This window comes from Heptranchias perlo, chromosome 20 (assembly GCF_035084215.1).
Source record: "Heptranchias perlo isolate sHepPer1 chromosome 20, sHepPer1.hap1, whole genome shotgun sequence".
Classification (NCBI taxonomy): Eukaryota; Metazoa; Chordata; class Chondrichthyes; order Hexanchiformes; family Hexanchidae; genus Heptranchias; species Heptranchias perlo.
The window spans coordinates 47,538,180-47,554,640 of record NC_090344.1 but is presented as its reverse complement, the minus strand read 5'-3'; the positions used below and the strand labels follow the sequence as shown (position 1 = coordinate 47,554,640).

Sequence of the window (16,461 nt, the reverse complement as noted above, 5' to 3'; positions counted from 1 at the left end):
TTCATTAAATTTTAACGCCGAACATAAATCCCGCCCTCCTTACGCTGATTGGTTGAAACGGCAGTGTGTTTTTTTTTTTAGCGCGAAGTGAAGCTCGTGATTCGCTCATCAGCCCGTCAATTAAAGACGGTAGGGTGGGTGGTTTTTTTTATTTAAAAATTTCGAGTACATTTTTCTTTGCTCTCTTCATGGTTCGAAAGCGGAATAATGCAGTAAGAAATACTCGCTCTTAGTTTTTTTTAAAAAAATATATGTTTTTTTTAAAACCGCAAAAAAAAAATCGTCCCAACCTCCAGCTCTTTCCGATTGGTTTGAAAGGGAACCATGACCGTCAGCGATTGGCTGTTGCTGCTGTCAGTTATCTGGCCTGATTTGCGTAATATCGCGTTGAGGCGGTTCTCGCGAGATTCCTGCTGCCTGTGGAAGATAGTTGGTCAAGTTTTTTTTCTCTCTCGCTGTGAGGGATTTTTTTTTTTAAAAAAAATTATTAGTTGTCGATTGAAGGAATTCTTCCTTTCCCTGAAGTGGCTCGGACTGTAATGTCTTTGCGAGTTATTCTTTAACCCTTCTTATTTTGAGTGGAATAAATTTGGAACAAAAAAAAAACCATGAGCTTCCTTTTGTAAGTATCTGTGGGCAGATGTGACTCGGTCGGGGCTCAGCTCCTCCATTCTTCCTGTTTTAGTTCTGCACTGTGGCAACTTTAGGCCTGTAGGCCCACGGTTTCCTTTCCTAATCTCGATTTTAATTTATTCAGGCTGTTTGTTGCCTTCCCCCCCCCCCCCCCCCCTACCTCTCCTGTCAGCTCACGTCGGCCTGAGGGCTACCTTTGCGGCGGCTTGGCTGATTGAAGCATTTCCGCAGTGTTTTAAAAAAGCGACACAGGTATTGATTTTTAAAATAAAAACATAAAATGCCGGAGAAGCTCAGCGGGTCAAGGGCAGCATCTGTGTGAGAAAGAAGTTAACGTTTCAGGATGAAGACCTTTCGTCAGGAACGGTCTGTTTTTCTGTTTCTCTCTCTCTCTCTCCACAGATGCTGCCCTTGACCTGCTGAGCTTCTCCAGCATTTTCTGTTTGTATTTCAGATTTCCAGCATCCGCGGTATTTTGCTTTTGATTTTTTTTTTAGAAGGCTGTAATTTTTTTCTCGATGTTGAACTGCTTGCTATGAACTTGTCTGCTCTCGATCTTCACTTAATAGCATATTGAATAAAATTACAACTTTTTTGACACTGTATCTACATTTAGGTTTAAACCCGAACCAAGCTCTTGTCAGCTGTGCTTCTGGTTTCAGTTTTGGGGAGGACATCGGATGGAGGAAGTTGCAAACAAGAAAGTCTCGTGTTTGAGTATAGGATGTAGCCCCTTAATTCTGTATGTACTTTTAACTTTGTAGTTGCAAGAGCCTCCTTTTGCCAACCACCTAATATTCTAGTTTGCCAATTGCCATTACCCATTTGTATTTTATGTTGATTGTGGTAAGGGAGGAGAAGATGTGACTGTATAACTGTTTGCCCTTAATTCCAACACTTAATTCATTTTTGCTTCTAAATAGACTTTAAAGTAATTTGCCTCTTTCCTTCATTTTCTCTTTTCCTCCACTTGGAAGGAAAGTTTTTATTTCTTTAGCCTCATTACAAAATGATTCTTCTGTGCCTGCTTCCTGAAAGTTACAACATGTGGTTACTTTCTGGTTAGATTTTTTTCAATGATATTTACCTATTTCTGGCACCCACCTTTTCATATTTGCCTGTACTAATGGTGTGTGCAACTTCAAAAAAAATAAGCTTTTGATATAACTGAACATAGGATTGTTGCTATGCATGCTTCAGTTAGAATTGTGAATAGCAGCAAGTGGCTTTCAATGTTATGATATAATCACATTTGAGGTCTTATAAATTGAGCATCAAGCATAAATGATTATCTGAAATATTTCAACAATATCAGGATGCAGGTTTTAACTTGTGACAGTATCTTGTTTAATAAGAGATATTGGTAATGTGTTTGGTATCCCTTCAGCTCAAATCATCTGTTTTGAGGAGAAAAAGGAGGGAAGAGGGTGTGGAGGGAGGAGAATGACTGGGTGCAGGCAGGGAGAAGAGAAGTTGGGAGGTCTGGATGGGTGGACTGCAAATTACCTGTTTGGTTGCCATTTCACATTGTTTGCCTCAGCAGCTGCTGGCAGTGAGAATCGACTGAATGGATTACTGCACAGAGCCCAAGCTTTATAGAAAATGGGATTCCCTCTTTAAAGATCTTGTCCACCTAAAGGCTAGGTTGTTATGTTGCTGTTTTGCAGCAAAACCTACTTTGGTTGAAGTGACTTGAATAAATAGAGCATTGGTCAGTTTAAGTCAGTAGAGTGGACCAGTTGCATAATTCACTGTCTGCCGCCTTGTTGGATTGCCACTTGCCACATCATTTTTCCTTTATTATCCCCTTTCCTTCCCTCACCATCAATTTAAAGAAAAAAATCTTTTGGACATGGGAACAATATTTTCTTTTGGGGTGGGGAGGTGGTGATGATGCCATACTTGATTTCAGCAGATTGAGCAACCAGTGATGACGGCTTTACCTGAGCCAACTTGTATGGCTCCTCCCTCCCCAGATGACCAAATACAAACTCATTGTTCAAACTTCAGTTTTCCTTGCAGTACAGGTTGTATTGATCTATATTAGTGATGCATCATTCTGCCTGAATATCAACACTAGGACAGAGATTAAATATGTCTCATTCACACACTCCTATTTTGAAACCAACTTCCTGAGCTGTGTAATTTATACTTTCCAGCAACTTGGCTTGCCTCAACAAGTATGTGAATCTACAAATGACTTGAAGTAGATTTGCAGAGAATGCCATCACAGGTTTCGTATTCAGTTGTGATTTATTAAGGCATTAGTTGAGCTTGTATTTCTTTCCAGTTTTCTCCCCTGAAAGCAATGGATCCAACTGGGCTATTGTTCGGAGTGCTGCTTAGCGCTTACCTAAGTGACTCTGTAAACTGAGACATTGAGTGATGGTAGGTTGTTCAGTTATAGTGGTGGGCCTCTCAGCTCAGTTAATGCCTACCCAGTACTGATGTCCAGGCAGTTAGCTGTTAGCTTCTCTTTTCCCTCCCTCCATCTCTTTATCCCATGGATACTGAGCACCTCTCTGTGAACAGCGTTGCACAGTCACATGATCATTCTTTGTATGGTGAAGTGCCCCACTGTCCTTTGTAGGATGAGACGTTATTTCTATTGCAAATTGAGCAGGTATTTTGAATTGGCTTTTTTATAGTATGAAATAAATGTTCTTTTGACTCTGTTACCAATTACATACATACTTGAGCAATCTTGCCTTTCGTCTCCATCTCTCGTCACCTTCAAATCCTATCCCAAAGGAACCATTCCTCATGTGAACTTCAGTCGTGACTTGGTAGGCAAATTGACTTTGGTGGGGGTGGCATGCTCGGAACAGTCTTCAGTGGCTCACTATCCAAGTATGTGCCCTTGTCAACAGGAATCACTGAATAGCAAGTAAGAGCATGAAACTTGATGTATATTTCTTCCCCCCCCCCCCCCCCCCCGCCCCCAACCTTAGCTCAGGGGCGACAAGGCCAATTGAAATGCCCCACCTGCCACTTCTGCTGCCATGAGATAATGATGCATCTATGTGTTTTTTTTGCTCCCCTCCATATTATTCAAACCATTTCCTAGCTGTGAGGGCAGAATGGAGAGGGAACGGCTTTTGAATATGCCTGCAAGACAAGTTTGAGTTGGTCTCTCTCTCTCTCTCTCTCTCTCTCTCTTTTGTGCCCTATGGTAAATTGTGAAACCTCTGCTGTGCATCCCTCTATGGGTGTCCGAAGCAACTGAAGTGCAAAAATCATTCTGCTATTTCCCTTGCTAGGCCATTGTAATATGTGGCATAATATCATTTGAGGGAGCAACTGAAGACTGTTAGAGAAATTCTGGATGCATCATCCACAAGGTGCAATTTGTGTCGTGGAACCGCCTGCTTCAGCGAGTTCATTAATGGCTGCTTGAACTGGACCTGCACTCACTCTCCACCTTTTGACAATGCTCCTTCTTAACCTCAAAGATCAGTTGTCACAAGAAGTCGACATACTGCTTCAATCCCACACTCTTGGCATCAGGATGCTGCATTCACCTAAGAGCACATGATGAAAATAAGCTGTGTCATTTATGGTGCTGTGTACTTGTGGTCATAGAAATATCACTGATTATAGGATACCTGCTTCTAAAATGAGTCATGTCCTTGTACCATGACCAATCACCTGAAGGTACCAACTTCAATAAGAGTTGCTAGCCTGATAAGTCCAGCAAGCGCATTTGCCAGGAGTGCAGCAGTTTCTCGTGGTAACAGTCACCACCAGTTCGCGTTTACACATTTGCTTTGTGTAGCAGCTTGTCCTGCAACAAGCAACAGTCACACAGAATAGATCAATGAATTGATGAACCACTTTCTTTTGGATCAAAAGGCACCGTCTTGTCTAATTATAAACGCAACAATCAGATTCACACTTCTGACCTGATATAAAATTTAATTGAGGTCTGTGATACTTTGTGTGCAACTGATGCTGGGCTTGGGTACAGTAATATTGCTTGCCTGTCCTGTTGTGATGTTGACTTTGGTCGGCAGCCAGACATCTTGGTTCAGTTTGTCATTTCAGCTCTCTGGCTAACAACTCTCACCGTCTGCTGTAAGGTAGGGTTGGCATTTCACAAATGAAATGTGTAGGAATTTTAAAGAAAGATTGTTGAATTCCTTCAGTTTTTAAGTTTATAAACTTTCATTTTTTGGATTATACTATCACAGGAGCCCTTAAAGAAAGTTACAACCTTGTAATCTCCTTGCAGTGAACAGATCTTTTCTGGGTAAATGGTTGATTTCTTTTCTTTCTCGTCAAACCTCACCACCACCATAGACATTCTTCGCATCTGTATACTTGCTTTGAAGGAACACTAATAATGAATGTTTTACTTGCATTCTAGTGGGAATCGAAATAACAGAACTTTCAAACCGAAAAAGAACATTCCTGAGGGTTCACACCAATATGAGCTTCTAAAGCATGCTGAAGCAACCCTGGGCAGTGGTAATCTTCGTCAGGCTGTTATGTTACCAGAAGGCGAGGATCTCAATGAATGGATTGCAGTAAATAGTAAGTCTGCTCAAACTTGGATTTAATTCTATCTTTCTTGTCTAATCATCTCTATCTGACCTCATCCTAACTTTACAAATTGCTTTGGTTTTCCTCTCCAGTTGCATCCTTGTACAAGTATTGAACATATATTGAGATGCTTTTTTTCAAAAAAACATTAAACACTGCAGTCAAAATGCATTTAAATCTCAAAAGTTGCAGTTGCATAACTATCTGGGACTTCCAAGGACACTTTTTTGTCATTTCCTGTTTAAACTTTCATGAAATTGAAACTCATTCTTCACTTTTGTGCTGGTCACTATTTTCCCATCACCTAACCCATGAAAGGAGTCCTAGAAATATGTTTTGAGACTTTTTTTCTGTTTGCCTGTTCTTTCTTTCTCCCCTCCCCCTTAAAGGAAAACTTGTTGAATTGTCTTGGAAGAATCAAGGTCAATTTTCTTCGAATGAAACTGCATACATACCAAGTGTGAGGTTATTCCTGGTATTTAGAGCATTATTCATTTATTTTAGGTAATATTTTCTGTGAATGGCATTTTAAAATAGGACAGGGACTGAACTGTACATCACTCGTAACTACAGTACGGCCTGCGATTACAGTAGAAATAAACTTTTAATGTTGGCTATTTCTTTTCAGCTGTGGACTTCTTCAACCAAATCAACATGCTATATGGAACAATTACAGAGTTTTGTACGGAGCAAAGCTGTCCTGTTATGTCAGCAGGCCCAAGGTAGGAAAGGTCTCCTGTTCATTATAGGCTAGGAATTCACAGAAATGGCTAGATATGGAAGGGTGGACAGTAACTACGTGCAAGAAGTAATCAGTTTGGCTATGAAGTGCTTCCGAGTATCTTGAGATGAAAGGCCCCTCGAGCCCAGCCTTGCCTTTTTAATTAAAAATGGCTAAAAAGGAATGAAGTGCCAAAAGGTGATTTGAAGTTTACATCGAAGTTGAAAAATCCAGTTGTGAAATAGGCATGTTTGCTGGTGTAGTCCATTTGTCTTAAATGTGCACAACTTCAGAAACAATATATTCATAATGTTAGCTACTAAACAAACTTTGATCTTCTGCCTGAAATGAACTTAGATTAAATGCACATCGTCATCTGAGGCAAGATTGAAATTGTAATACCTATACTAGGGACCAGGGGAGTGCTTTTAATTTCATGCTGCTTTGTTCCTCCTTTCCCACCCTCCCCCGGAGAATTTTACTATGATGTTTCTGCAAAAATCTAAATCTTCTGATCAGACTGGATGGTCTCCATCTGCTGGATAACCCCAGTAACATCACAACGTAGTCAGAATTAATCACATAACTGCTACATGCGGAAACATCAACGTGCATCAGTTCAGACGACCCTGAATTGCTCAGTGGCTCCCCGACTGTAGGGATCTCTGCTACTGTTTCAGTCTGCATTCCCAGTCTGTACTGGTGGAAACATGCTCCTGCATGACTGCCAAGCTAGCTTGAAGTCATGGTCCCTGCTATTTTGTTTCTGTGTGGTCACTTTACAGGAATAGCGTAGCAGAGAGGGATTGACACTTGAGGATCTCCATGAGGGTAATTTTTCTTTTCTTTTTAAAGCCAGTTTATATGAACTGAAGGGCATATTTTTTCAATTTTAAATAGGGTGTGCTTTGAACAAATTCTGCTCTTCTCTTTCCCCTTTCTCCACCTCCACAAACTTTGCTTCCCCTTTTAAGTAAAAGGTCTACAGTAATTTAGTTGAATAGGTACAGTCACTTCAACATTCCTACACACAACACATTTCGGGCATTGAAAATTCCCTCTAGAATAGAAATGGTTGGTTGTTACACTGCTGCTGTGATCTCGGAGGAGGAAGAGAATAGAACAAATCCAGTCTGCTTCGAGTCGTAATTCTGAATCTCGAAACAGGGTAACTGTAACTGAGACATCCTATAATATTGAGGGTTGTTTGGAAATTTAGTGCAATGCTTTTTAAAAAAAAAAGTAGAATGATTGAAGTACACTTTGTATCCTCAAAAACCCTACATTTGAAGCATTGGTAACCAAGGCCTTCAACAATTGTGTTAGTTGAAGTTAAATTTCGCTCACTCACATCATTGCTCGCTAACTTTAACCCTGGGGGAGGATGAAAGGAGATAACTATTGGCTGATGATGAGAACTTGAACAAGAACAATGTAATTAAATCACGGGTGTTAAAAGTGAGTCAATTAATATGTTGTTTCCATTGAGCTATTAGGAGGGGGACTAACTTTCTCAATGAGATATTTTATTTGAATTAGTGTTTGATTCACTTAAATGCATGTTGAGTGGGGAGGTGAATGCTGTTTTTCACCACCAAAGTTGATCAAAAAAGGACGAAGGACTGCTTTCTACATAAGTAAATCTAGGCGACGCTGGTTAATCTACCTGTTGTGATGGAGGCCTCGAGATGAGAGTCTTGCGCACAAAATATAATTGGATATTCAACCCTTCCAATCAAATTTTTATGGGCTCCTCAGTGTGGACCTAAAGATTTTGGTCACCCTGATCTTTAAAATTAGTTTATATTTATTTTTAGCTAGCTTCCTGTCCTGTTAATTCAAACTGGAGCAAAGTTTATATTGTGCACTGGGTGAGATGCGACTTTTAAGTTTGTGAGCACTTCAGAAAGCTGTGAATCGTTTCTACTTCGAATAAATTATTTGACACACTATCTGTGGAGTCTGCTCACAAACCACTTACTATATTGAAATGCGACTAAGGTGTTTAGGAACAAATTATGATCTGATGTTGATAGGCAGTGTCTCTTTTTATGCCTTGATTGTGTTAGCTCTTGCCATATGTTTGGCTCATGGCTTACATTCTGACTGGAGCTCGTAGAAAGAGAAGAGTTGTGCAGATAGACTGTTTGATTTGGTAAATGCAATGCCATAATTACAAAGAAGCCAAAAACATTTTGGGGCATTTAATCATGATTGCACTAACTTTGCTCCTTTCTTCTATCTTGCTTTGCTTTCTCCCCTTTTTTTCCATTGTTTACAGGGTGAGGCATGGATGCAATTCGGTTCCATAAAATTGGATATGGCAGTTGTGATCCTTGTATTTACTTCATATTCCCCCTCTATATTCTTCCCATTGCACCTGTGTCTGGAGGTTGTAACTCATACTAGGGTACATATCCACAGCCATAGTTGTTGGATGTAGAGGGGGCCGAAAATCAGGAAGAAATACATTCAAAGAAATTTAGTTCAATTCAAAAATCAAAAAGGGACTTAAAGGTATAAGTCCAGACAAGTGCCAGGCAATGACCATCTCCAAGAGAGAGTGTCTAACCACCTCCCGTTGACATTCAACGGCATTACCATCGCCGAATCCCCCACTATTAACATCCTGGGGGTCACCATTGTCCAGAAACATAACTGGACCAGCCATATAAATACTGTGGCTACAAGAGCAGGTCAGAGGCTGGGTCTTCTGCAGCGAGTGCTTCACCTCCTGAATCCCCAAAGCTTTTCCACCATCGACAAGGCACAAGTCACTTGCCTGGATGAGTGCAGCTCCAACAACACATCAAAAAGCTCGACACCATCCAGGACAAAGCAGTCTGCTTGATCGGCACCCCATCCACCACCCTAAACATTCACTCCCTTCACCACCGGCGCACTGTGGCTGCAGTGTGTACCATCCACAGGATGCACTGCAGCAACTCGCCAAGGCTTCTTCGACAGCACCTCCCAAACCCCCGACCTCTACCACTTAGAAGGACAAGGGCAGCAGGCACATGGGAACAACACCACCTGCACGTTCCCTTCCAAGTCACACACTTGGAAATTTATCGCCGTTCCTTCATCGTTCGCTGGTTCAAAATCCTGGAACGCCCTACCGAACAGCACTGTGGGAGAACCTTCACCACACGGACTGCAGCGGTTCAAGAAGGCGGCTCACCACCACCTTCTCAAGGGCAATTACGGGGATGGCAGCAACACCCACATCCCATGAATGAATAAAAAAATATTTGCCCAGTTTAGTTAAAAATGGTAAAAGTTTGAACATGATTTTGTTCGAAATCCTACCTGCACCCACTTCAAAAACAATTCAAATTCAGCTATCTTTTTCTCTTGCTTTTCCTTCAATGCTTCCATCTCTTTTTTTAAAAAAAAAGTGACCTGACTACAGAGCGAAGTTGGGAGGAATAGCTGAGGTAAGCAGAGGGAGTAATTGAGAAATGAGATGAATATTTTGAAGCAATGATTAATTCCCAGTTGATCCTTTGGTTACCTTGTTCAGTTGTGTTGTCAGTTTTCAGCTCTTTTTTTCAGATTGTCATCAAATAAAATTGTTGAATGATATGGACGAGAGAAGACTTGACTGTTAGCTAGCCTTAATGTTCTTATGTTCTAAAGTATGAGCCCTGGTGATAATCTCAAATGTTGGTTGAATAGACATTGCAACTGCAGCATTTATGCAGAATCTTTGATTTCTTGCCATCTGTATCCATCGATATTACTACTGAGGATATTTGTTTGCAGATATGAGTACCATTGGGCTGATGGCACAAACATTAAAAAGCCAATCAAATGTTCTGCTCCGAAGTACATTGATTACCTGATGACATGGGTACAGGACCAGCTTGATGATGAGACCCTCTTTCCTTCTAAAATAGGTGAGACCTTTTATTTCGTCATGCTTTCCAGTTCAAATGGAAAATGATCAAGAAAAGAGGGTATGTTTTGGGTGACAGACAGTTTTCATTTTGTCTGGTGGCACTGCAGTGTTGCTCCAACACTTGTGCCGCAGTTTACCAGGTTTCAGGCCGATGTCTCCTCCCCCACCTCCATTTAAAGTGAAATAGCTCGTCCAATTGCGGTGAACTCCTGGTTGAGACTGCAACTGCTTCATTTAATGGACTTGGTTTCATTTTTAATCCTCCTTCTTAAAAAAAAATGCTTCCCTACAGCGAAAGCCTCCTTATTTCAATGGAGGGGTTTGAAGTTGTGAATGATCCATGCAAGAACTAGAACTGCAGGATAAATTCAAATGAAGTTGGTTAAGCGTCTTTCGATGTCGAAGCTGGGAAGCTTCTTTCGTGGTCTTGTTGCACCTTCTCCCTGTTCAGCTCAGCTGCTAGATTTGTGTTTAAGTTTTGATACCACCTGAACTTGAGTGTTGTCATTTTTTTAAACATGTAAATGCACAGTTCCTTTTAAATCTGTGTCTTTAACTTTTTCCAAATGCTTTGTTGATCATAATTTTCCTTTATTGCAGGAGTACCCTTTCCTAAAAACTTCATGTCTGTTGCCAAGACCATCCTGAAGCGGCTGTTCAGGGTCTACGCTCACATTTACCACCAGCATTTTGACTCTGTGATGCAGCTCCAGGAGGAGGCACATCTCAATACTTCCTTCAAGCACTTCATTTTCTTTGTTCAGGTAATATGTTCTGCATCACTTGCAGGCACTTGTTAATTTAGTGAGGCCTGGAATTTTAATTTGATACATTTTTTAAAAATCATCTCCCATGTGTATTGGCATATTTAACAAATTGAGCAATTTGTTAAATCTATTTTAATCTGTCTGTTGGCCTGTACACAACTGACATTATGGATCCCAAGTTCAATTTCTGGTCCAGGATCAGTATGTACCAGAATTCATTGTCCAATATTTTCAATCGTCTAGATTCTTAATTTCAAGAAAATCAGGCACTTTTTTCTCCCTTGTGACCCAAAAGCTTTTCTCTTTTTTTCCCTTCCCCATGTCCCCTCCTTTTTCTAACGTTCTGAATCAACAGAAGATCCATGTTGAAAGTGTTGCAGTTCATAACACTTCCAAGACACATCTGCTGTTGATTCAAAAAGTTAGTGTTGCTGAATTGGAGTTAGACATTGTGTTCTTGTTTCCAGTCACTTTATGGCACTGCACAGCAACATGACTTTCCATTATATTGGAGATGGGGGTCAATGTTTGAAAAATATACTGAGCAAAATAAAAAATCTTAGCTGAAGGAATATAATTAAACTTAGTCCTTGGCATGCCAACCACTGCAGGAAGGCAGCTATCTCCTTGGGCTGACAAGTTTGATTAATTTTCATCTTACAACACTGCAACCAAAGTAAATGTTAGTATTCAGATGTTATATATTTTTATATTAAATTAACTTAAAGTTACAGGAACACCTAATATACCATTAATTAGTGCAACACCTTTTACTAGAAAGAAAGCAAGGTGCTCATTTACAATGTATGGGAAGAACTGTCCAGGGAGACACCGCCAGAGCTACAATATCTGCAGGATCCTAACTGCCCTTCTGTTTATTTATCAATTCAACTTGGTAGTCTGAAAGGCGCACATCAACACTTCAATGGGAAAATACATGGCGTCATGTTCCTGCCTCTCAAAACGACATTCTCTGACTTGACCATGGGAGCTTTTTTTTTAATGGGTTGGGGTGGGGGGGATGCAGTGAAGCTTTTTAATTAGCAAAAGAAGGTCCTTCATAGCAACAGCATCTGGATGAGTACGGTTAATTTTGTTTAGCACTGGTCGAATCCATATGCTTTGAGGCTTTAAGAAGCCTTCCAGTTTCCTTTCTTCACCACCATCCACCCCTTCCTTTTTCTTGCCCTCTTCCTGCAATTGACCCTCAGTAGAAGTACAGGAGATCCACTAGTTTCTTCATGACTTTAATTTTTTTTTTCCCTGTTTCAGGAATTTAATCTGATTGACAGAAAAGAACTTGCTCCACTCCAAGATCTAATTGAAAAACTTGGATCAAAAGACAGATGAGTGTTCTTGAAGGGATTGAAACCTCCCTTTTGTTTCCACATCAGCGTGATCTTAGTGCTTCTCTTTTTTTACCTTCAAGATCCCTGTTTCCTGCACATACACAGTATGATGTGTGATCATTGTGAGCATGCTCTGTGGAAAAATCCATTGTCTCTGTCATTGTGTTAAGTAGTACTATGATAAATGTGTGAACAACCTCTGAAAAGCACTTCCATAAACTAGCTATATGTCAGTGTTTTGAAGACATTACCATTCAACCACGTTGAAAGATTCAACGGTGCCCAAATATTCTACCTGTTCTCATAAAGGATGTTGCAGTATTGATTCTCTGCCCCTAGATGTAACCAGCACACTTAAATACTCTATATTTATCGAAAAATATTAGCAAAGCATGCTAAAGACATTTAGGGACAAGAAATCTGTTGCTGTAAAAATTTGATCCATTTGGATTCTTGACTGATGGATTTGTAGTCTGGATTCCAAGTTCCTGCATGCTCCACCTACCTCTGTGCTTTTTGTATGAGGGAAGATGGAAAACTAACATGATTCTTGACCTTGACCGAGAAGCAAACTGGAACTGATGCAGTTTGAATGTACGTTTTAAATGGGTTGACTTGCAGTGAGACTGCAGGTTGCTCCTACTGCAAATAGACTAGTTAATTGTAGACTAGTTAATTGTACACAGTCTCTAAATGTACTTTTTCAGATTTAAAAGACAGTGGAACAATTTTATACTTTGATCAGTGCACACGCATACATTTATTCACCTCTCCAACATCATTATGGGTATTTGAGAAACATGCCTCACCTTGCCAATCAAATGTTACAGATTGACAGTATAGTGATTGCAGTACAGTTAACAAAGAAAACCCTCAATTTTACTTAAGGTGTTTACAGTACCTAATCTTGTTCATACATTCAATTTTTGAAATAAGCCAACTTGAGTATTTTTACACTTTTTAATGCAGTTGGGTCAAAACTTAAATCAGTCGCTTCATACGAGTAATAGGTTTTGAATTGAAGGCAAATGTGTTGGAATTTCTTGCTTGAACAGTGTCACAAAACACATATGCAGGTTAATGTGATACCAGATTGCAGAATGAAAAATACCACTGGTTGATTTTTTTTTCCCTCAGAAACTTCCCCATCGATTACATGTACTGAATCGTTAATATGCTGTCTGCAACCAGCTGCTGATTGTGTGAATTCACCTTTAGTTAAAGCTGTTACTGCTTTGGTTTACAATGGCACATCTGACCCATTTGGGGTTTCCCAATCGCCACTTGGTTTGGCTCTCTTGTAACTGCAGTTTTGGATTATAACACAGAGCATGTACGATTGCATATTGTGAAGACTGTGTTGCCTTTATTTCTAATATTATTAGATGCACTTTGGGGACTGTGCCCAGTTGCCTTAACTAGACTACTTTTTCAAAACTTGGTCAATCATGCTTTAATATTGGAAATGTTTTTAAAAGTTTTTACATATTGAGGTGAATAAGGCAACTTTACAGCAGGATGTAACTTTTTACCTGTGATTGCATTGTAGCAAGTAGTCTTGGGGCAAGGGGAATCTTTTTTTAAAAATCTAGCAATAATTCGCTTAAAGTAAATGGCATTTTTATTCTAAATAGCATTGTCTAAGCATTGATGGTGACTACTGAAAACAACCACCTGCCAGATTTAGGAATTTTCAAACTTTCTTTTGCTGCAGTACAAACTCCCAGGTATTTTTCCTGTATAATGCTGGAGAAGAATTGACCAGTCAAGTAGCATTCTTCCGTTCAAATGTTGCTGTTGCTGTTAGTGTGATTTTAAAAAAAAAAAAAATTTGGTGCCATGTTGAGCACAATAAAGAGGAAACAAAAAAAAAGTGTAGGGCTGAATTAAAACTTTAATGTTTAAAGCAGAAGTTAAGTGGAGTATTTTCGATGTTGGCATGTTCTTCCCAATTTCAAAATAAAAATCCTTTCCAATCTTAAAGATACCAAGCAGAATGTGTCTTAAGTCTAGAAGCATCAATCACAACTATAGTAAATTTTCCTGTTTTAAGTCCTTCCTTTTCCTCAGATTGGGAATAAGGATGGTAATCAAGTTCCCCAGATGGTAAATTCACATAAGCAACACAAGATTAAATCCCCAGTCTGTACTTATCTCGGCTGGGGTAACTAAAGAGGGTAGGCGACAGTAGTCCTCTGGGCAAAACAGTGGCAAAAATTGCACCGGATTTCTGCTCTTGATCCTATCCACTGATCTGACTCCTGTTGGAAACTGAAGACTGGATTGAACTTGGCAATGATGCTTTCCCCAGTGAAATAACTTGCCAATATTGATGTCTTCCACAAATGAAGAATGACTGCTTGAGGGCCTCTGGCACTTGTGGAACTGAACCCTAGTAGTTAGCACCTGCAGTAATGGAGAAAATTGAAGTGCTGACTTTGAAAACTGATACCATTCCCTGTTTCCAAAGTATCCATTTGCTGAAGAGCTATGGGAGCTGTTGTCAGCAGACCAGATCTTAAGGTGTGGTTTATCTGAATCTCTGGAGGAGGGGAAGTAACTGCAGTTAATACTAATGGCGTTTCTATTTTTTTTTTGTTTAGATTGCCTTTTACAGTGGAAACTGCTCCTCTGCCCCTTCTGCATGCATGTCTTTTCCTTCAACAGATCCTTCCATCCTGTCAAAAAGAAACTGCAGGATTGAAACACTGAGTTGACTGAATTTTGCAGCTGAGATTTCCAATTTCCGGTTTAGAAAAGAACTTGGAAATGGATTTGTCCAAGGATGGGAGAATTAGTCTTCCAATGGTTCATGACCAAGACTGATGCTGATTCTTCACTTTTCAGATCCAAATCAATTAACAAAATTGGGTTTCGGACCTATGCACAAGAATCATAAAACAAAAACTACAATTTTGAAGGAATTCCGGAGGTGTTTTTAGCAAATACTCTTATTTCTTAAAATCTGAAGTTGCTTGTCTTCCAAGCAGGGGAAAATGCATTTTTCATGTTTTTAATTTTTACCTTTGAAATCGTATTGCAAATGTTGATTTCTGTATTTTTTAGCAGACATGATAAAGCATTTGACAATAGCCACTTTGGCAATTTGGTGCAGTGTAGTTTCTAAGGCTTGTGGATGTCTGTTGCGGAGAGGGTGGTGATAGTAAAAGAAATGATGCACATCTGTTTGACCAGAGTTACACTTGCAGTGTATAAACTTAGGATTGTTGCAAACTGAAGAACCAATAAATTCAAGTTTTAGATCTAATTGTCAATTTATTAACTGGACAGTTGTCAATCAGCAGATGAAATGCTCTTGAAAACTTCTATTGCAGAAATGACTCAAATTTTCAGTGGTAATTATTCATAACTTTTTCCTTTTAATTTTGTATATTATCCTTTTTAAATTAAATGCCACAGTTGAAGGAGGAGCATGCTAAGGTATTGATTGGGTCTTTTGTTCCTCACATGGTGACCAGATACACTTTTTTTTAACATGTCAGGAAATAACTAGCAAACATAACGCTGGTTCATGTTGATATTCCTGTGAATTTAGTTTGCCAGCTTGCAAAATTCTGTTCTTGCACATGGCAGAATTCTATTCTTGAAGCAAGAAACCAGAGTTAACATTGCTTAATCCTGGAAGTCCTGTAAGCCTAAATTGAGTCAGAAACGGATGGTGAAGTGGAATACAGCAATCTCAAAATCCATTTAATTACTTGTTATACCCTTTGATTCTCCTTGTAGGAAATGGTGGTGGTATTGTATGGATGTAATGCTAAGCATAAATCCCAACCAGCCTTTTAGAGTATGCTTACTCAATGGTTTGGCATGTAGTCGAGAGAAAATGTGCAGATTGCAACTGTGCAGATCTTGTTGGAAAATACAGATTCAACAAGTGGTTTTTGGCAACTGACACTTTGCAGTGAAGTGTGTTTTTTTTTAAATTTTAGCTGCTTGAGGTTGAAGAATTTGGTTGATTAAAATGGACATTAATGAATGGCATGTAAACAAGTGCTCTGAAGGTCGTGTCGGGATTATTCAGCCATGTGGATGATGCGACGTTAATTTGGTTAAAGTTCAAAATTTGGAAGGGGACAGATTGGGGTAAACGTTTGGAAGGGTGGGATTCAAAAAAAAATTCACATTACATGAAACTATTACAACATTTGAACAGGAACAAGATGTATTAATAGCGGTGGCCACTAGATAGAACTATTAGATCAATACAACAGGTATTAAGGGTTGCCCAAGCATTTTCAGAACACGTCACCTGGACAAAACTATTTTTGAAAGTCCGCTGGGCCGAAAATTCTCTGGGCAATCCTTTCAGAACCTGGCAAAGGTCAAGATCGTAGACTCTTGAACTCAGTCAAAAGCTAACATTGTAGCTGGCAATATTTTTTTTTTCGGTTTCAGCAATCTTTGTTCTTGCTTATCTCTAGAAAGTCCACTTTTTTATTTTCTATGTGCATATATGATTAAACATAAATTACATTTGAATTTACAGTTTAAAAATTTGTGCAAATAAAATGATTGAAGCCA

The 16,461-nt window shown here is 39.5% G+C and overlaps 1 protein-coding gene across 1 annotated transcript; it reads left to right on the top strand.

Annotated features, from left to right (window-relative positions):
• The first annotated feature begins 420 nt into the window (after positions 1 to 420).
• On the top strand, positions 421 to 16,461 carry LOC137335811 (MOB kinase activator 1A). The gene is made up of 6 exons (XM_068001252.1): positions 421 to 622; positions 5,000 to 5,166; positions 5,804 to 5,897; positions 9,665 to 9,798; positions 10,401 to 10,564; positions 11,840 to 16,461. The coding sequence occupies exons 1-6, from the start codon at positions 609 to 611 to the stop codon at positions 11,915 to 11,917; spliced, it is 651 nt and encodes a 216-aa protein (XP_067857353.1). The 5' UTR covers positions 421 to 608; the 3' UTR covers positions 11,918 to 16,461.